Genomic DNA, 22,306 nt, shown 5'->3' with positions numbered 1-22,306 from the left:
TCAAAATAGAGATCAATAAATTTATGAACTTTAAGATATCAGCGGATATTGGCACAGACTGGGAAGATTAACCAAGATCTTAATGAATGGCAGAGCAGCTTCAAAGGGCTCAGATGAGATAGTAAAAATTGACCAAATTAAATTAAGAGGAAATAGCATCCATTACAATGCGAAATCTACCAGAGACCAGGTATGTTTCCACTTTAAACAACAGCAACAACTTGGGGTTATACAGTGCAATTAGCGTTATTTTATTTAGAGATACACCACTGTAACAGGCCCTTCTGACACAATGAGCCTGAACACCCAATTACACCCCTTAACCAATTAACCTACTAACAAGTACATCTTTGGACTGTGGGAGGAAACTGGAGCACCCGGAGGAAACCCACACGATCACAGGGAGAAGGTACAAACTCCTTACAGACAGCGGCGGAATTGAATCCAGATCACTGGCCTGTAGTAGCATCATGATAGCCACTATTATTGTAGCGCCCCAACCACAGCAGGAGGGTGTGGTGGGATTATTTTGTGCTCAGTCGAACTAAAGCTGCAGATATACCAGCCAAGCAGGTGAGGAGGCCTTACCTGTGAAATTGACCTTTCCATACAGGTCCTGTATCTGTGGAGCCAGACCCAGCTTGAACAAGTAAAGGCTGCAAAACAATTGAGGAAAACTTATTTCCCAGCAAAGTGCAAAACACCAGTCTACTACTTGTTGTTCATACTGTTGCGAGGGTAAGGAAATGTGATTGAACACAACCAATTTTTGCACAGATGAATCAAAAGCTGGAAGAATATTTGTAAGAGAGCACAATGGAATCAAAGATAGATGGAACAAAGTAGAAAATTACAAATTTGGTAATCAGTTTAATATCTTTACATCTAGCAAGATAAAGTGAAAACCTTTATTTTGTATGCCGTCTCTATGGATCTTTCTAATACAAGTACAAAGAAAAAGCCAGAAAAGAATGCAGAAGTATGTAGATTTACAATACAGAATGTATGCAGTTATGGCTACAGAGAAAGTGCTGTGCAGGTAGATTTTTAAGTTGCAAGGGCTACATCTAGGTAATTAAGAGATAAAGATCAACCCTTAATCAGAATCAGGTTTATTACTACCAACATGTCATGAAATGTGTTGTCATGTGGAGAAGTACAGTGCAACACAAAATATTACAAGCTACGGAAATTAAAATATTATGTACAAGTCCATTCAAGGGTCTTATAGAGCAGGATAGAAGCTGTCCTGATGGTGCATGCTTTCAACCTTTTGTATCTTCTTCCCAATGAAAGGGGTGAGAAGGACAAAATATCTGGGGTGGAGTGTATGTGGCTACTTCCCAAGGCAACGCAGTATAGACAGAACCAATGGAGGGCAGGCTAGTTTTCATGACAGACTGGGCTGTGTTCACAGCAATAGAAAGCAACACCGAGAAAGAAAATAATCCATTGGTGAGGATTTAGGGATCCTGTAGAGACAAGGGATTGAAGCTCTAGTCTTTGGTGCTCTTTTCAGCTCTATCTTGGGTCATGTAATTACACGCACGCACACACGCGTACCCAGGGATCAGAATTGAAGGAGAATAAAGATTAGAGGACTATAGGTGGAAAGGGATTACAAATACAAGATTACAATTTTAATTTCTGGTGAAATTATCCACTTTACACAGATTGTACCTGAAAGCATGAATGCAATAAACAACACGGGGAATATTCTTCTTGTCATAGATGTCCGTTGTTTCTGGGTAAAATATCTGAAAATAAAACCAACAAACTTTATCATGTAGATTTGAAATTCTATAGCATTTTACACAATTCACAGTATTTTGGGTTAATATCACTGACATATGTCTTGAAATTTTTTGTAACAGCAGTACAGTGCAATCCAAAAAGTAGTGCAGAGAGCAAAAATAGTGACTTAGTATTCACGGGATGGTTCATCATCTGTTCAGAAATCTGAACAAGGAGGAAGAAGCTGTTCCTAAAACACTAAGTGTGCGTCTTCAGGCTCTTTCACCTCCTCTCTGCGGGTTGTAATAAGAGAGCATGTCATGAGTAACAGTGGTCCCCAAAGATGGATGCTGTATTTTTTAAGTTTTTTGAAGATGTCCTCGATGCCGGTGAGGCTAGTGCCCACAATGAAGCCGGCTGAGTTTGTAACCCTCTGCAGCTTTTTCCAATCCTGTGCAGTGGCCCGTCACACCAGACATTCCAAATGGTGATGCAGCCAGTTAGAATGCTCTCCACGGCACATCTGTAGAAATATGATAGTCTTTGTGACGTACCAAATCCCCTCAAGCTCCTAATTTAAGCCTGTAAAAAGGAAGGGGAAGATGAGGGCAAATAAATCCCATCACAGGGCATTTTCTCACCCTTAAGTCCTGGTTTTTGGAAGAAAACAGGGTGAAAGAACAAAAATCAATCAATATAAATGATTGAAATACACTCTGAGTCCACTTTGTTAGGTACACCTGCTTGTTGCTGCAAATATCTTATCAGCCAACCACATGGCAGCAACTCAATACATAAAAGCATGCAGACATGGTCAAGAGGTTCAGTTGCTATTCAGGCCAAACATCAGAATGGGGAAGAAGTATGTTCTAAGTTACTTTGACCATGGAATGATTGTTGATGCCAGGCAGGATTGTTTGAATATCTCAAACTGCTGATCTCCTGCTGTATTCCACGCAGAAAATGATGCAAAAAACAAAAACATCCAGTGAACAGCAGTTATGTGAGCTAAAACGCCTTGTTAATGAGTGAGATCAGAGAAGAATGACCAGACTGTTTCAAGCTGACAGGAAGGTGACTAACTCAAATTAACAATGCGTTACAAAAGTGATGTGCAGAAAAACATCTTTGAACACATATGTTGAACCTGGACTCGGATAGACTAAACAGCAGAAGACCACACAGAGTTCCATTCCTGTACCCAAGCGGTCACTGAGCGTACATGCTGATGTTCAGCTATCCTATAACTATCTGTCCAAAACCATTGCAGGAGTACCTTCACCATGTGGAATGTTGCTGTTCAAAATATGACTTTTCAGGAATACTGACCTTGCCAACACCGTCTGTTAAACTATAATCAGTGCAATTTGACCCACTGTATAAAAGGTGGGGTGATATGTATTTGTACAAGTGGCAAGGCAGCACAGCAGTTAGCGCAAACACCTTACAGTGCTAGCAGCAAAATCAGGGTTGTCTGTAAGGAGTTTGTATATTTTCTCCAGGTGGATTTCATCTAAGTGTCTCCGTTTCCACCCACATTCAAATGATGTATGGGTTAGAGTTAGTGAGTTCTAGGCATGCTATGTTGGCACCTGAAATGTGGCGACATTTGTCCTGAATGATGCATTTTACTGAATATTTCAATGTATATGTAACAAATAAAGCAAATCTTTGTCTGCCATTGGTGAGGCCTCACTTGGAGTATTGTGTATAGAGCTGGTCAGCCTACTATAGGAAAGACTTAAACTGGGAAGAGTACAGAGATTTACAAGGAGATTGTCAGGACTAGAGTACCTCAGTTATAGGGAGAGCTTGGCCATACTAGATCTTTATTCCTTGGAACATAAATGAATCAGTGACAACCTTGTAGTAGCATTTAAGATTATGAGAGTTATAGATACTATGTGTGGTAATAATCATTTCCCCAAGGTAGGGGAGTTCAAAACCAGAGGAACATTGGTATAGGGTGAGAGGGGAAAGATTTAAAAGGGACCCAAGGGGCAAGGTTTCCCACACAAAGTGTGAGTATATGGAATGAACTGCCAAAGAAAGTGGTTGAGGCAGGTACAGTAGAATCATTTAAGTACTTAGATAATTACATGAGGCCCAAGCTTTGGAGGAAGCTGGAACTAGCGGGTGTGCACCGTGTGCAGCATGGACTTGTTGAGCAGAAGTATTGCTCTAAGAAATATGGAATATAGATTGTCTGAAAGGATCTTGATGAAAGAGTGGAGCAATGTATTTAGTTCTATTTTCTGCAGATGCCTGTCAGTCTGATTTTCATAGTCATAGTCATACTTTATTAATCCTGGGGGAAATTGGTTTTCATTACAGTTGTTCCATAAATAATAAATAGTAATAGAACCATAAATAGTTAAATAGTAACATGTAAATTATGCCAGTAAGTTATGAAATAAGTCCAGGACCAGCCTATTGGCTCAGGATGTCTGACCCTCCAAGGGAGGAGTTGTAAAGTTTGATGGCCACAGGCAGGAATGACTTCCTATGACGCTCTGTGCTGAATCTCGATGGAATGAGTCTCTGGCTGAATGTACTCCTGTGCCCACCCAGTTCAGCTTATTGTCATTCAACCATATACATGCATACCGGCAATAAAACAATGTTCCTCCACGTTTGTATATACACATACACACACACACACACACAAAAGTTAACAAATAATAAGGGGTGCAATCATGACATGTTGAAAAGTAAACTGTATGCATTAGAACATAGAACATTACAGCTCAGTACAGGCCCTTTAGCTCACAATGTTGGGCTCTAGCAGAATTTTATTTCCATTCCCAATCCTCAAACAGACATTCCAAGCTCCAAGTACAACTCAGACCTACGTCTACCTGTAATCCGCTCTCAGGCATCACCCAGGAAGTAATCAAGGCAACACAGTAGCATAGCAGTTAGCGCAGCATTTTATAATGCCAGCTGCACAATTGGGGTTCAATTCCTGTGTTGTCCATTAGGAGTTTGTACGTTCTCCCATGACTGTGTGGATTTCCTCCGGGTGCTCCGGATTCCTCCCACATTCCAAAAACATATGGGTTAGGGTTAATAATTTGTGGGCTAATAACTTGGGGTCTGCTCCCACCCAGCACGTTGGGCTGTGTTGGTCATTGACACAAACAATTCATTTCACTGTATGCTTCAATGTACGTGTGACAAATAAAGCCACTCTTAAGGATAGGGGTTTTATTATGAATAAACCAGCCCCATCAACCTGCCTTGCTATTGTGATGTCTGCAAATTCAACATTCAGAACTGATCACAAAGCCTCAATAAAAATAAGTATTCCAAGAGAGGAAAGAAGAAAATAAGTCCGATACTGTACCGATGGGAGGGCAATCTTGGCCATTGCGTTCAGCCAGTGGTTGATATTGTCAGTGTGTCTGAAGTGCAGCCCGGTTGCCTGTAGAAACACAAATTTGCACTATTAAACTCAATAGGTACATTTAATGTCAGTGAAATGTATATCGTATACATCCCAAAATTCTTTTTCTTCACAAACATCCATGAAAATAGAGAAGTGCCCCGAAGAATGAATGACAGCTAAATGTTAGATTTGTAAATGTTCCCCACCCGAGTCTAAGCTAAGAGAATAGTGGACAGAGTAAATAAATAATTGCTGGTACCTGCTGCATAGGAACAGAATTAGGCCGTTTGGCCAATCGATTCTGCTCCACCATTCAATCATGAATCATTTCCCCTCCTCAGCCTTCTCCCCTTAACCTTTGATGTCCAATCAAGAACCTGTCAAGCTCTGCCTTAAATACACCCAACGACCTGGCCTCCACACCTGCCTGTGGTAATAAATTCCACAAATTCACCACCCTCTGGCTAAAGAAGTTTCTCTGCATCTTAGTTTTACATGGATGCCTGTCTATCCTGAGGCTGTACCCTCTTGTCCTAGACTCCCCCACCATGGAAAATATCCTTTCTACATCTACTCTGTCTAGGCCTTTCAACAATCAAAAGGTTTCAATGAGATCCCACCCCCATCTTTCTAAATTCCAGCAAGTACAGACCCAAAGCTATCAAACGTTCTTCGTACGATAACATTTTCATTCCTGGAATCATCCCCGTGAACCTCCTCTGAACCCTCTCCAATGTCAGCACATCTTTTTTTTCAGATGAGGAGCCCAAAACTGGTCACAATACTCAAAATAAAGCCCCAGCATCACATCCTTGCACTTGTATTCTAGACCCCTTGAAATGAGTGCTAACATTGCATTTGCCTTCCTCACCACTGACTTGAGCTGCAAGTTAACCTTTAGAATGTTCTGCACAATGACTCCCAAGTCCCTTTGTATCTCACATTTTTGGGATTTTTCTCCTCATTTAGAAAATAGCCTGCACATTTATTTCTACTACCAAAGTGCTGACCATGCATCTTCCAACATTGTATTTCATTTGCCACTTTCTTGCCCATTCCCCCAATCTGTCCAAGTCCTTATGCAGCCTACCTGTTTCTTCCACCAATCTTCATATCATTTGCAAACTTGACAATAAAGCCATCTATTCCATCTAAATCATTGATATACAGTATAAAAAGAAGCGGTCCCAACACCAACCTCTGCGGAACACCACTAGTCACTGGCAGACAAACAGAAAATAACCATTTTATTCCCACTCACTGCCTCCTACCAATCAGCCAATGCTCTAACTGTGCTAGTAACTTTCCTGTAATACCATGGGCTCTTAACTTGGTAAGCACCCTCATGTGTGGCACCTTGTCAAAGGCCTTCTGAAAGTCAACATTTACAACATCCACTACATCCCCTTTATCTCCTCAAAAAACTCCAACAGATTTGTCAGGCAAAATTTTCCCTTAAGGAAACCATGCTGACTTTGTCCTAGCTTGTCTTGTGTCACCAAGTATTCCATAACCTCGTCCTTAACAATTGACTCCAACATCCTCCCAACCACTGAGGTCGGGATAACTGGTCTATAATTTCCTTTCTGCTGCCTTCCTCCTTTCTTAAAGAGTGGAGTGATATTTGCAGTTTTCCAGTCATCCATGCCAGAGTCTAATGATTGTTGAAAAATCATTACTAATGCCTCCAGAATCTCTACCACTACCTTTTTCAGAACCCTCGAGTACAGTTCATCTGGTCTGGGTGACTTATGCATCTTTAGGTCCTTCAGCTTTTTGAGCACCTTCTCCCTAGGCATAGTAACTGCACTCACTTCTCTTCTCTTACACCCTCCAACATCTGACACACTACTAGTGTCTTCCACTGTGAAGACTGATGCAAAATATTTAGTTCATCAGCCATCTCCTTGGCCCCCAATATTATTTCTCTGGCCTCATTTTCTAGTGGTCCAATATCCACTCATTTCTCTTATTTCTTTTTTTATACTTGGAAAAAGCTTTCACTATCCACTTTGATATTGTTTGCTAGCTTGCTTTCATATTTCATCTCCCCCACCCCCCCAGTGATTCTTTTAGTTGCTCTCTGTAGGGTTTCAAAAAGCTTCTCAATCCTCTCTTTCCACTAATTTTGGCTTTGTTGTATATCCTCTCTTTTGCTTTTACATTAGCTTTGCCTTCCCTTGTCAGCCATGGTTGTATTATTTTGCCATTTCTAATTTTGGAATGCATCTATCCTGCATCTTCCTCATTTTGCCCAAAAACTCTCACCATCACTGTCATCCCTGCCAGCATCTCCTTCCAATTTACTTTGGCCAACTCCCTCATACCATTGGAATTTCCTTTACTCCACTGAAATACTGCTATGTCAGACTTTACTTCCTCCCCATCAAATTTCAAGTTGAACTCAGTCATATTGTGATCACTGCCTCTTAAGGGTCCTTTTTACCTTAAGCTCCCTAATCACCTCTGGTTCATTACGTAACACCCAATCCAGTATTGCTAGTAGGCTCAACAACAAACTGCTCTTAAAAGCCATCTGTAGGCATTCAACAAACTCATTCTCTTGAGATCCATTTCCAACCTGATTTTCCCAATCAATCTGCATATTGAAATCTCCCATGGCTACCATAACCTTGCCCTTTTGACACACCTTTTCTATTTCATTTTGTAATCTGAGCTACTGTTGGGAGGCCTGTGTACAACTGCTACCAGGGTCCTTTTACCTTTGCAGTTTCTTAACCTAACCCACAAGGATTCAACATCTTCTGATCTTATGTCATATCTTTCTACTGATTTGATGCCATTCTTTACCAGCAGAGCCACGCCACCCCCTCTTGTCCACCTTCCTATCGCTCTGATACAATGTGTAACCTCAAGATATTCAGCTCCCAACTACAACCATCCTTCAGCCATGATTCAGTGATGGTCACAACATCATACCCAACAATCTGTAATAGTGCAACAAGATCATCACCTTATTTCTTACACTCCATGCATTGAGATAAAACACTTTGAGTGCTGTATTTGCTACCCTTTTTTGATTCTGTATCCCTACTGCACAGATACTCACTCTGCTGGCTGTAACTATGTCCTATCATCTGCCTGCACTTCCCGGCAGTCTGACTGCATGTTTTTTACCACCTGTCCTATTCATTGCCATCTTTATTTGTATGCAACCTACACTGCAAATATCAGGCCTTGATAGCATCTGTCTGGATTTGATGTGGAGACCTGCATTCTGTGAAACTCAGCAGGAACTGTTCAAGGGAAATAAATAAATAGATCAGATGCCAAGTAGTATTACCCCAAATGACACCACATTCATGCCTAACTACATCACTGCGTCCTTCACTGCCCCTTCTCCAGTATTAGAATAAACATTGAACAGTACAGGACTTTCATCCCATGATGTTGTGCCAGCCTTTTAACCTACTCTAAGATCAATTTTAGAAAGGCCTACATAGAGTGGATGTGGAGAGGATGTTTTCTGTAGTGGGGGAGTCCTGGACTAAATGACACAGACTCAGAATAGAAGAAAGTCCCTTTGGAACAGAGATGAGGAATTTCTTTGGCTAGAGGTAGGTGAATTTGTGAACTTCATTTCCACAGATAGCTGCGGAGACCCAGTCATTGGGTAAATTTAAAGCCGAGGTTGATAGGCTCTTGATTAGTAACAGCATCAAAGATTATGGGGAGAAGTCAGGAGAATGGGGATGAGAGGGATAATAAATCACCCGCGATGGAGCAGACTCAATGGGCCAAATGGCCTAATTCTGCTCCTGTGTCTTATATAATCTAACAGTTCCTTCTCACATCCCTTTAAAATTTCATTCATCCATGTGCCTATCTTAAATATCTCTAATGTATCTGCCTCTACTGTGCTCCTACCAATTTTTGTGTAAAATAATCTGTACTTTCCTCCAATCATCTTAAAACTAAGCCCATTCCTTTTAGCTATTTTTGCCCTGGGAAAAGGTCGCTGGGTGCTCATTCTATTTATGCCTCTTATCATCTTGTTCACTTCTATCAGACACCTCTCATTTGCCTTCACTCCAAAGAGTGGGTTAAGGTTCTGATTGGTGGAAGTGGCCACAGAGCTGCCTGACTGATGGAAAAACCCAACTGTGACCTCCATCCAGACAGTAATGGAGACGCAGCCCACAGACAAGTAGTTGAAATGCAGCTGATGCCAAGTGACTATCAAAGTGTTCAATGGTAGCTATGCAGGGTCTCCAGGTTACCCCAGGGTTCTGTTCCTGAGAACTGTTCACAACCCAGACTCTTCGAAAGTCAGAAATGACAGAGCCAGCAGGCGCAGAGAGAGCAGCAGGTAGTCAGCCTCACTGACTCAATGAGTCAGTCTGCTCAGCTCTATCCACCCCTTGTGGTACAGGTGGGGATGGTTGTGGGGAGAGAAAGCACACATAAGTGCCCTGTTTCCACCTGGCAGAAGGTGCCTGTCGCCCCCCCCCCCGCCCCCCCAGCAAATTTACCCCCATCCATCCTGGTGGTCTCTCAAGTGCTCAGTCATATCTGCAAGCAGTCTAACAGTTCAGTGTTTGTAACCTGGAGAGGACCTGCACATCACTCAGACTAGCTGATGATTGGTAATTAGTTCCACCCTGACCTGTTACACCCACAATGTTCAAGCACAGTATATTAAAATCTCTTAGAGATAATAGACACTGTCCTATTACCACACTATGGGATGGCTTTACATCAGTTTCCATGTGAAAGTCTCCTAGGGAAACTTTCAATGGTTGTGGAATCAGTGGCACCAAACTGTACTTGCTATGTAGTGCAATGTCACATTTGATAAGATAGAGAGAAGATTAAGTACAATCACATTACCAGAACCATCCTGTGATCTCCCAACACCAGTAGCAACATATTACCTGCTGCTACCAGAAGCACTCACTGATGTAATGAAAACACCAGCCCTTACTTTGACTCTAAACCACTGAGACACTCAGGTAGGCTGAAGTAGATTCTTAAAGGCTTCACAAAATTATGCGTATATCAGACCACTCTTTCATAATACTAAAAGCAGCACGGTGAGATACTTCATGGACCAGGAGTAGATATTGCTTTCGTCGCAAAGTACAACTTGAGCTATTGCTCCACCTATCCGACCATATTACCTGCTGCTAAGGAAGGAACAACAGCCTCAGCAACCCCATAATTATTGTTCTCTATGAATTAAACCATACACCAATCAACCTGTGTTCTCCATACCTTGTACCTCAGTTGTTCTCGATCATAAATTTTCCGCTGTGGGACAACAGTAGGTGCAAAGCGGTGGCCCAACTTAGCCAGAATTACACCATTCCTCAAACTCTCCTCCAGATCAGTAGTTGGTGGAAGCTCCTCACCCAAGCAGGTCTCAATCCACCTGGATCAAATCCAAGAATATACAAGGACAAGGTTAGTAGCAGAGAAGGATGATGGCAATAGCGATCTCCCACAAGAGCCACTCGTTCAATAAACCAGCCCGTACTGTAAATCAAGTGGCCATGGGAGCAATGCACATATGACTGCTTGCTGATCGGAAGGGTGTTTGCCAACTGAGAGATCAAACGTGTCATCAACTGTTCAACATTTTTCTTAAGATAAGAGGCAATTTCATACTGTGGGTTTCAAATTTACAAAAGCTGCCATGAGGAAAGAGCAGGGAAGCTTCTATTATTCATTTATATTTAAGAAGCTTTCTGGTTTTTTTTTAAAGTTACATAGCACGGAGTTGGCTTTTCCAGCCCTTCGAGCAACACCGCCCCAGCAATCCCACAACCCTGATTAACCTTAACCCAATCACAGGACAATTTACAATGGCTAATTAACGCACCCGGTATGTCTTTGGACTGTGGGAGGAAACTGGAGCACACAGGGGAGAACATACAGACTCCTTACAGAAAGGTGCCAGAATTGGACTCTGAATTCCAGAATGCCCCAGGTTGTACTAGTGTTGTACTAACCGCTACACTACCGTGGCACCCCGCAAGAAGGAATTCAATTAGATTAACGTGCCCATCTCTGCTTTTCCCATCCTTAAAACCGGTCACTTCAAGCAGGTGAGGCTTGTCAGCCATAGCTGGAGCTCATCTAGGAGACGGAAAATATTGACCTTAAACCTCCACTGCCTTGCAGCTATACATACATGGGGAAGGTTTTGGGAGTAAACCCCAAGGGAAAAGTCCAAAGCCAGAGTCCCCAAGGCAGTTTTACATTGAGTTCAATGCTGACTGGCAACTCCTGCCATGCTGCTGTATCAGTTTCTTGTTACTTTGGGTTCATCAAAGCGTGGTGAGGGGAGCTTGCTACCTGGGCAACAGCTTGTTCTCCATATCATATTGCCCGGGCTTGCGTATCTATACAACTCTGACTGACAGAGGCCTCAGACAAAGCAACAATCCACGCTGGAGTTCGGTTCTACCAGTGAGTTCGACCAAGGAACGCCTTATGTACTTGTACAGGATAAATAGGCCTTTTTCCCATCATACCCAGAGGTTCCCATATCTGCAGAGCAGGCTAATTAGTGGGGTAAAGACATGAAGGTGGAGCCGAGTCCACGGCCAGCTCAGCCACAATCTTATCGAATGGCGGTGTAAGCTGAACGTGCCAGTTGTCTGGCTCCCACTCCCATTTTTTATGAGCCTTGACCATTCGTGTACTTGTCCAGACTTTCATTAAATTTAGAAACACATCGCTGTGACAGACCCTTCTAGCTCAAATACACCCATGTGACCAATTAATCTACTAACTCATTGTTCCCGGAGGAAACCCATGTGGTCACAGGGAGAACATTCAAACTCCTCAGAGATAGCAGCAGTATTGAAGTGAAATCACTGGCACTATGATAGTGTTACGCTAACCGCTGTGCCACCGTGCCACCCCAACAATCTTTAAATGTTGCGAGTGTAACTGTTCCCTTTAAGCAGCATGTTCCACATTCTAACCACCCTCTGGATGAAACAAAGCTTCTCTTCAGATTCCTTCTAAATGTCTCACCCTTTATCCTAAAACTCTGCCTTACAGTTTTCCAATCCATCTGCTATGAGGAAGTTTCCTACCATCCACCCTAATTAATTTGTACGTCTCTAGTTAGCTACTCATTTAGTCTCTTCTGCTCCAAAGAAAATAATCCAGCCTCCAATCACAAATAAAACATTCAATCCCAGGCAACGTCCTGTTGAATCACCCCTGCACCATCTCCATTGTAATTTCTACAGCATGGAGACCAGAAATGCAGATGCAGACTGTACTCCAGCTGCAGCTGAACTGTTTTATGAAGTTGCATCAAGCCCTCCTCCTTTTATATTCTGTGCCCTGCCTAATGAAGGCAAGTACCATGTATTCCTTCTTCACCAGCTGCCACTTTTAAGGATTCTTGGACTTGCTCACCAAGAATGTCCTTCATTCATGCACCCAGACAGTAAAATTGAAACAAAGAGGAGGGAAGGGGAAAGCAATCATATTAAAGCAGCAGGGGTGAGCCAGTTATCACCTCCGGTAAGTTCTGCTTGTCATTTAAATCATGGCTGATACACTTGCATAACTTCTGATGCTTCAGAAAACTAATTAGCACTCAGGAGCCAAGGAGGTGGTCAGTGGGGAAATCACCATGTTAACTATCCTGAAAAAGAGCCTGTAAATTTTTCATTAGAGCCAAAGGCCACCCATAAAAACCTATGCATTTTAATAAGTTAGGGCAGCGTGGTAGCATAGCTGTTAGCACATCGCTTTACAGCAGTCAGTTGTAGGATCAGGGTTCAATTTCTACCACTGTCTGTAAAGAGTTTAAGTTTTCCCTGTGACCATGGGTTTCCTCCATGTGCTCCATTTGCTCTCACATTCTAAGACATATGGCTGAGAGGTAGTAAATTGCGCATATGCTAGGTTGGTGTTGGCGACACTTACAGGCTGCCCAACACAATGACGATGACTTGGGGAAAGATAACAAATGAATATTTATTTATTTATAGAGATACAGCATGGAATAGGCTCTTTTCGACCCAATAACCTGCACCACACACCTATTTAACTCTAGCCTAATTACAGGACAATTTACAAAGACCAATTAACCTACTAGCCGGTATGTCTTTGGACTGTGGGAGGAAACTGGAGCACTGGAGTAAACCCATGCATTGTGTGCAGTGTATCAGGAGAATTCGCTATATTGGAGTGAATATGCCTCATGATTACATGCAGGATGAGCATGTAACTGTGATCTATTATGATATTGTACCGCAAGACAGAACACACATTTTATTCCCCATCCTGCCTTGTCAGCTCCTGAGCCTGAATTTGGTCTGACATACCACAATGAGGACAAAAGTCTTTGGAAAGCCACCTCACCGTTTGGCCTCCTCCAAGTGACAGAGATATTCATAGGCAATGTTTTGTCGCCTCTGTTCATCCATCTCTTCAGCAGTGAGTCGTTCACTGTCCAGACCAACTGCCAAAAGACACAAAAAAAACTCACAATTTGACAGAAAGGCAACTTTCAAGAATTATATAGTTATTACATAAGCATCACAAGTCACAGCAGTATCCATAGATGAAAAAAGATATAATCAATCTTAAAAAAATACTCAGGAAATGCAAAATCTGTAAACAATGAAATATTCACATCTACCCCAGTACAGTGATCATGTCTTACTAACTTGACTAAGTTTATCAAGAACCCTTGCAGTGATGTGGTGAGATCTTTACATCCAGAGAAAGGACAAAGTACTATTCCCTTTTACTCAGCTGGAGTATCAGTCAAAAGAGAAAAGATGCTGGAAATCTTGAGCAACACTCACATAATGCAAGTCACGCAGTATCTACACAGTGGAATAAACAAACAATGTTTCCAGCCAGGACCCTTCATCAACACCTGACGAAGGGCCTCGACCCAAAACAAAGACCATTTCCCTTCACAGATGCTTTCAAACAGTTCCTCCAGAAAATTTACGAGGGGTGATTGATAAGTTCGTGGCCTACGGTAGAAGGAGTCGATTTTAGAAAACCTAGCACATCTATTTTTCAACATAGTCCCCTCCTACTTTTACACACCTCGTCCAACTGTCGTGGAGCATACAGATCTTGGACCTCCAGAAAGTGTCCACAGATGGATGATTGATAAATTCGTGGCCTAAGGTAGAAGAAGATGAGTTATACAGCTCTCATTACATGCACATGCAGATCAACTCTTTGAGTGATTATGCAGAAAGTTAATAAGTCATCTCCTTCTACCTTAGGCCACAAACTTATCAACCACCTCTGATGAGTTATCAACTGATGAGTCTACATTTTGAACTCTGGACTGTGATATGAAGCTCAGGTTGTTTAGAAAAAGCTATAACTGGCAGTGCAAGTTAATAGCCCACCTGTGTTGGTAGTGCCAACTAACTGTTTTAATTATGTATTTCACTGATTACATCACACTAGACTAGGGAGAAGTCTTGCTCAGTGTATCAGATAGTTACCAAGCTAAATATACTCTATCGAATTTGCTCCATCACTCATATGTTGAAAGTTATGTTATGGAATAGGTTAAAAAGGTCGAGATATTCATTGCAAAATAATATCTCAATACTGTATTGCAATACCAAAAGTCAAGGTAGTGTGATCAGGAAGGAAATCATCCAAGTGAAAGGAAAGAACGTAACGATGTAGACAGCTTTCTTCAAGTTAGAAGCTTCGCAGATGTTGTTTAGCTGTGTTCTAAAACCAGCAGTCTGTACCACCAGTTTTGAAGCAAGGTCCGGCCACATTACTGTAGTGGAAACAAGATGAGCACACCTTGATAACCAGAATATACCATAGATCAAGAGACCGTGATGCCAGATAGAACACCCAATTCAAGCAGTACCAGAGTGGATTTATGCAAAATAGATTTCTGAACAGGACAAACCATAGCTTCCTAAGTGAAGCCAAAGAGGGAAAACGGGGACATTACGTAACTGGAGGAGGATTTGGTTGAGGTATCTGTTCATTTGTGACATGGTGATGGTCAATATACATTTGTCCAGTCCTTAAAATGAGTATGTTTGTGATACAGAAAAGCACAGCTAATCAAGAACTCTGAGATGAAACTGATACTATAATTTGCTTAGCATCTCAATTAGCTCAGGTAGTTAAAGACCAAGAATGAAAGACGAAAAACAATGCAGCTCAAGACAGTGATTACGTATTACTGGACTGTGAGGCAGCCTTCATAACAGCAAAAGGTCATTTGTTTTACAATTCCTTTATGAAGCAATCACACCCAAATTCATCTCTCTGCGAACTCCATTCCTTAACCCTTTGGGTAGCCTATGAGAAAGTTAAAATCCTAAACCAGTTAGAAAGAGAAATTAAACATAAAGGCAGTGTGTGGGTTTGCACTTTGTTTCTGTAGAAGAGGAAGAGGCAAGAGTTCAGAAATTTGCATCTGAGAAGTTTCTTATTGATCCTATTAATTGATCAACTTTAGTTGTCATATACATACATTAGGAATTTACTGTGGTGTGATGGTCAGGGCACAACATGCAGCAAATAAAAAATTCAACAAATATAAAAGTAAAGAATTATATAATATAAACATCTGTAAATTTAAAAAGCTAATGAAGTTAGAGGTTAAAGGATGGATGTGGAATAAACGTTTATGAATAAACATCAGCATGTATTCACAATGTAACCAGCATTATAATAAGTGGTTTACAATACAGTGCAGTGACTTGGGGGAGGGGTGTAATAAATCAGAGCTAACTAGAATGGTTGGCCAGATTAACTGTCTGGGGAAAGAAACTTTTAAGATGCCTTGATTTCTTTATTGTTTTAATAGTCCTATAGCACTTTCCGGAAAGGAACTTTTGGAAAAGGCAGTTTTCTGGTTGGTTAGTGTCTGCAATAAATTTTTCCTGCCTGCTTCTTAGCCCTGGGAACACACAGCCCTGCAGTGATGGTAGACTGCAGCCAATGGCCTTTCCTGCTGAACCTCACTGTAGTTTTTGTATATAACGAGAGGAAGCTGCAATGAGCCAGACAGTAATGGCTGATGTGAGGATTCTCTCTATGATGACAGCATGGAATTGTTTCCATGTGGCTTACAAGATTCTTGTATCACTTAGCTCTTCTCCAGTGGGGCACTGATGATTAGACAGTCCAATGGCTTGTTAATGTACTTTGTGTTATTTCATTCTTGGCTTTTTTTTTTATGTACATAAAGATGTTTAACAGAGTAGTAGGGTTACACAGCAGTGAAACAGGTAGTCCAGCCGAACTTGCCCATCCTGACCAATGTGCCCAGTCTTATTTGGTCCATATCCTTCCTAACTTCTTATTCATATACCTGCCCAAATGTCTTTTAAGCAATGTAATTTTACTCAGCTTTACCACTTTCTCTGGCAGTTATTTCTATATATGCATGAATCTATGTTGAAAAACTTGCCCCTCAGGTCCCTTTTAAATCTTCATCCTCTGACCTTCAAATTATGCTATCTAGTTTCAGCCCCACTCTGGAGAAAAAAACTGACCATCCAACTTATCTGTGACCCCTATAAAGGTCAAAGTAAATTTATCATCAAAATACATGTTGCCATATACTACCCTGACACTCATTTTCCTGCAGGCATTCACTGCAAAGTGGAAAAACTACATACAAGATGGACAAACAACCAATGTGTAAAAGGCAACAAACTGCAAATCTAAAAAGAAAAAAAAAGCAATAAATATCAAGAACATAAACAGTCCTTGAAAGTGAGTCCATAGGTTGTGAGAACAATTCAGTGATGGACAAGTGAAGTTGAGTGAAGTTATCCCCTTTGGTTCTAGAGCCTGATGGTTGAGGGGTAATAACTCTTCCTGAACCTGGTGGTGTGTGTCCTGAGGCTCCTGTACATTCTTTTTGATAGCAGTAGCAAGAGAGCATGGCCTGCAACAGCGCTCTTTGCAGACATGCTCAATGGTGGGAAGGGTATTACCTCTGATAGACTTGTATCCACTACTTTTTGAGGCTTTTCCATTCTTGGGCATTGGATTTCCAAACCAAGCTGTGATAAGGTAACCTATCAGTCTTCCTCACTCTGGGGAAAGTAGCCCAGACCGTCCAGTCTCTCCTCATCATTGAAGCTGCTCAGTCCCAGCAACATCATCCTTGAGCACTGCTGCACCCTTTCCAGGTTAATCATGTCCTTCTTATAGCATGGTGACCAAAACTCTACACGGTGTTCCCAGTGAAGCTTCATGAATGCCTTGTAAAGTTGTAACATAACCACCTCTTATACTCTATCCCTTGACTGAAGGCAAGCACACCAAACAGCACCATTACTGTCTACCTGTGTCACTGTGATCATTTCAAATGCAATTTACACAAACAGGGTCATGTAGGGCAGGATCAAACAAGAACTGGTACAGAACCTCTCAACAATCAAAAACTGATTACTTACTGAAGAATGAAAAGTAAAAGAATGCTGAAGTCAGTCAAAGGAACTACCAATAGCTGTAGGGAAAAAGTAACGTCTGGTGTGGATTTAAACTTCCTCAACCTGAAAGCCCTCAGGTCAAATTGTTGCTCCATGTGGAAATATTTGATTGTGTACAAGATAGTAAATTACACTGGGAATTTTTTTAACATGGGGAGGGAAATGGGGGGGAGAAAGGGTTGCGGTTGAAGGGGAAAATCATGCCTTCCTGATTATCCAGTGAGACCTTATTACAAGGCCGTGTGCTTTTTATGCTTGGCTGTAAATTGCAATCACATTAAGTGATGTGCTCCATCATCAAATGTCCCATCAACACCACCCAATCCAGGATCACACAGAAAGAATAAATGTTTCAGCAAAGCATCAGAGAACTGACCCAACAAGGGACAGAAACTTCAGCCATAATAAGTACTTGAAAAACATTACAGATTTCATTGATATTAGTGTCTTTAAAGAAAAAGTAAAAACAGATTAGCACTGTTGGTATTGAGGAAACTAGAAATGGAATAAAAATATCAGCAAGAGTGTTGCAGGGAAGAGACAAAAAGTCAAATCAGGAACAGAATATGTGAAGGAGAGATGAAGGAGCACAGCCACAAATTAAAACTTCCTCTTGCAAATTTACTCTTTGGGATGTGGGACAACACTAGTAAAGCTAGTCTCCAACTGCCTGCTAGAGGGTAATCTGCCAGCTGGCTTTCTGGCAAAGGAGCTTCTACAGTGAAGTGGGGAAGGTGTCCAGGCATTCAGATGCACTGGGAATTCAGTAACTGCAAAATTTGTGGATGCTGTACAGTTTGAAAAGGGATGGCATGTCCCATATGTCGCAAGCCCTGGCCCAAGGTGGTAGATATCAGAATATTTTGAGATGCCATCAGAACAGGATCCTCTCTATTTGTGGTCAGTGGTCTGATCAATGAAGATGCACTTGCAAATCCAGAGGTTAGTGCTGCAAAGACTATAATGCAGAGATCCTCTTGTTCCAGACAATCACTGCCCAAGACATGCCAAGCGCTACATATCATTTATCAGGCGCAGTTCAATCAATACCCAGGCCTCACTTTAAATTGCTTAATATCAGAGCGTAAACAAAGAAATTCTGCAGATTCTGGAAATCTTGAGCAACACCCACCAAATGCTGGAGGAACTTAGCAAGTGAGGCAGCATCTACTAAACAAAACAATTTTCCACCAGACCAAGCTGAGGGGGAATAATCCCCCCAGGACAAAGGGTCTTAGTCTGAAATGCTGGCTGTTTATTCCCCTCCATAGATGCTGCCTGATTTGCAGAGAACCTCGAGCATTTTGTGCCTTTCACTTCATATCAGAGCAGTTGCACTTGGGAATTAATAATTTGCATAACACCATTATCTCAAGGGGCTTTGGTATTATCACACAAGTTTGCTCCCTCCGATCATCCAACTATCACTTTGAACCCCTACCATCAGGCAGGAGGTACCAGAGTTAGTTAAGGACTGTTAGGATGGGAAATAGCTTCTTTCCCCAGGTCGTAAGACTACTGAACTCCCAGACCCCACCCAGGACTCACCATGTATGATGTGCCATCAGCATCATACTGCTTACTTTTTAAACTTGTATTGTAAATAACCTTATTATTTGTTCATCTATTTGTGGTAATATTAGTTTATGTACAGCACAGTATAGTGTAGCTTGGTCTGGGGGAACGTTGTTTCGTTTGGTAGTATACATGTGTATGTTTGAATGACAATAAACTGAACTTGTTCAAAGAATGCACATTCTATGGATGCCTTAAGAAAAAATAGGAACCAGAGGGTTTTTTTAGGAAGGCAAAGCCACCATGTTTGGAGCACTGGAACAAATAAAAAGAGAGGATGACAATGCTGTCAGGATTGAAACTGCGGGCTGTTAGCCTGAGAAATGTCAGAGATAGACAGGGGGACAAGACGAGGAAGTGATCAGAAAACTAGGCTGAGAATGATTATGTAGAAACTTAACTGGAAGCAAACATACAATAGGTCACTAAACTAAGGGAAGGGTGATGGTTTAAACAGTCCAGAGATTACAAAGGTATATATAATAGTCATAGTCATACTTTATTGATCCCAGGGGGAAATTGGTTTTCGTTACAGATGCACCATAAATAATAAATAGTAGTAGAACTATAAATAGTTAAATAGTAATATGTAAATTATGCCAGTAAATTATGAAATAAGTCCAGGACCAGCCTATCGGCACAGGGTGTCTGACCTTTCAAGGGAGGAGTTGTAAGGTTTGATGGTCACAGGCAGGAATGACTTCCTATGACTTCATCAGATGAGGTTTAACATAAGAGAGGGGAATGTTTGGAAAAGACCTGCATGCTATGCCTTGGCTAATCAGAATTAGGTTTACTGTCACTGAAGCAAGTCATGGAATTTGTAGTTTAAACAAATTCCACTGTAAAAATAAATAAATATTGCAAAAGAGAAATAGAACAGGGTTCATGGGCCGCTCAGAAATCTGATGGCAGAGGGGAAGAAGCAGTTCCTAAAACATTAAGTGGGTCTTCAGGCTCCTGTAGCTCCTCCCTGATGAAAAGAAAGCATGACCTGGATGGTGAGGTCCTGAATAATGGATGTTGCCTTTTTGGGACACCATCTTTGGAAGATGTTGTTGGCAGTTTAAAACCCATGTTAGTGCCCAGTATAATACAAAGGCTGCTGGAAAAAGTGACAATGTCATTGGCTAGTTAATGAAGACTTTTAAAGTTTCTTCCAGATCTTAGTTTGAAAGAAACTTTCTACTGCTCCTGAAACAAAGACCTGACTAGCATCCTGTCAATTTGGAGGCAAAGCAGAGCTAACTGAGTGGAATGGAGCTCTAGTTTGCCACCACATGACATGCTGCATTTCAGTAAAGAATACAAGATTAGCTTTACTTGTCACATGTACATTGAAACATACAGTGAAATGGGTTGCTTGCATCAATGACGAACACAGTCCGAGGATTATGCTGGGGGTAGCCTGCAAGTATCACCACACTTCCAGTGCCAACATAGTATGCCCACAACTCACTAACTCTACTCATACATCATTGGAATGTGGGAGGAAACCAGAGCACCCAGAGGAAAACCATGCAGTCACAGGGAGAATGTGCAAACTTATTACAGACAGCAATGGAAATTGAACTCCGACCTTCTGATCATCGACACTGTAAAGCGCTATGTTAACTGCTACACCGCCGTGCCGTCCTTGCTTGCATTGAGATTATCATCACATTCCTGCACTAACATCAAATCCTTTGATTCCCTTAATATCCCAGGGTTATTAGGATCCCCTTGCCAATAATGCTTCTGGGAATAGTGATGCAACACAAATTATCTGAGAGGACTGCAAGAACTGTGTTTAGATTACATCAGGGACACCTTAGTTGAAATCAAAACCAAGAGGCCTCCTTCCTGGAGACTGAGATTAGGCAGGTATGCTTGCCAAAAAAAATAACAGATAATGAAGTAACCATTCTATAAATTGATCTATGCATTCTTTATATTAAAAGGAAATTTGAAATATTTGCCCAAGTTAATGGAACTAGCAGAGGAGAATCAAATTTCACTAAATTTGACCAACTTAGCGACCTGCATAAGTTCTCCTACTTAAAACAAATTGACTCTTGGCAACTGCCCAGTATCTGATATTTACCCTCTGGGAAAAGCTGCTAATTAAACACAAGCAAAAGATTTATGAAAATAAAGAGCAATTGATTCACATGGTTTTGCAATGTCCAAAAAAACAATTCACTTTTTGTCTGATAGGGAACTGGAACCAGTCTGGAAAGTAATTTTAATTGTAAAATTCTTCTCAGAAGATCCATCATTTCAAACTTTTCTGCAGGTTATGTTTTCGTCTACAGAATATGACAATTTCAAGCAGAAAATCCATAATATGAAAAATGTAACATCTGTGCAGAGTTAAGAACAAGAATTAAGCCACGACTTCCTGACGCCTATTCCCCATTCAATTAGAAAACAACTTCAGAGAATTGCAAATCTTTGAAATTCACTCCTTGCTCCCCCACCCCGCCTCACCCCAACCCCAGTGACCATATCACTGAATATGGTCAAGTCAGGTCAATTGGACCAAGAGCTGAATGGAACCAATAGGAAAGTAAGAACAAGATTAAGTTCATATCTAATGGTATGGCTGGCTTTAGGGGCATTCTCCTACACCCATTTCTTATGGACAAAGCTGACCTTGGCACGGGTAGCAGTGACAAAATCTTCACTTCGTTGAAAATGCCCTTCACCATATTGTAGACACAAAAAAAGACTACAGATGCTGAAAATCTGAACACACAAAACATCTGGAGGAACCTTTGAGTCTTGAAGAGTCTCAAACCCGAGTGTCGACTGTCTATTTTCCTCAATAGATGCTGAGTTCCTCAACCTGCTGAGTTCCTCCAGTATTTTGTTTTGCCTCATTGTATTGTGACACTTGCAGGCTGCCCCCAGCCTATATTCGAACAGTGTTGGTCATTGACACAAGTGACACATTTCATTATATGTTTCAATGTACATATGACAAATAAAACTAATTATATTTAAATGTAATCTAATCTACCTGCTAAATGGAGCAGACTATGAACTCAGGACTTAACGTCCATAAGTCACTGTGGCCTATTGAAAAAAGCAGAATTGTACTCAAACACAATTAGCAACCTCATTGACAGATCAGCACCAAATCGGGGATTAACCTTGGTTCAACAAGAGCACAGGGGGCCTT

At 41.4% G+C, this 22,306-nt stretch overlaps 1 protein-coding gene across 1 annotated transcript in view; it reads right to left on the bottom strand.

Annotated features, from left to right (window-relative positions):
- The window catches only part of iqgap3 (IQ motif containing GTPase activating protein 3), a 217,613-nt gene that overhangs the window by 184,159 nt on the left and 11,148 nt on the right, over positions 1–22,306 (bottom strand). The window contains exons 2-6 of the mRNA XM_072281088.1: positions 13,475–13,574; positions 10,358–10,514; positions 5,081–5,158; positions 1,681–1,757; positions 589–656 (exon numbers count right to left, since the gene is read on the bottom strand). Coding sequence (XP_072137189.1) covers positions 589–656; positions 1,681–1,757; positions 5,081–5,158; positions 10,358–10,514; positions 13,475–13,574 — 480 coding nt within the window. The remainder of the gene's footprint in view (positions 1–588; positions 657–1,680; positions 1,758–5,080; positions 5,159–10,357; positions 10,515–13,474; positions 13,575–22,306) is intronic.

The sequence above is a fragment of the Mobula birostris genome, chromosome 2, assembly GCF_030028105.1.
Source record: "Mobula birostris isolate sMobBir1 chromosome 2, sMobBir1.hap1, whole genome shotgun sequence".
Classification (NCBI taxonomy): Eukaryota; Metazoa; Chordata; class Chondrichthyes; order Myliobatiformes; family Myliobatidae; genus Mobula; species Mobula birostris.
Note: the sequence above shows the minus strand (reverse complement) of the source record. Positions and strands in the feature narration are given on the sequence as shown.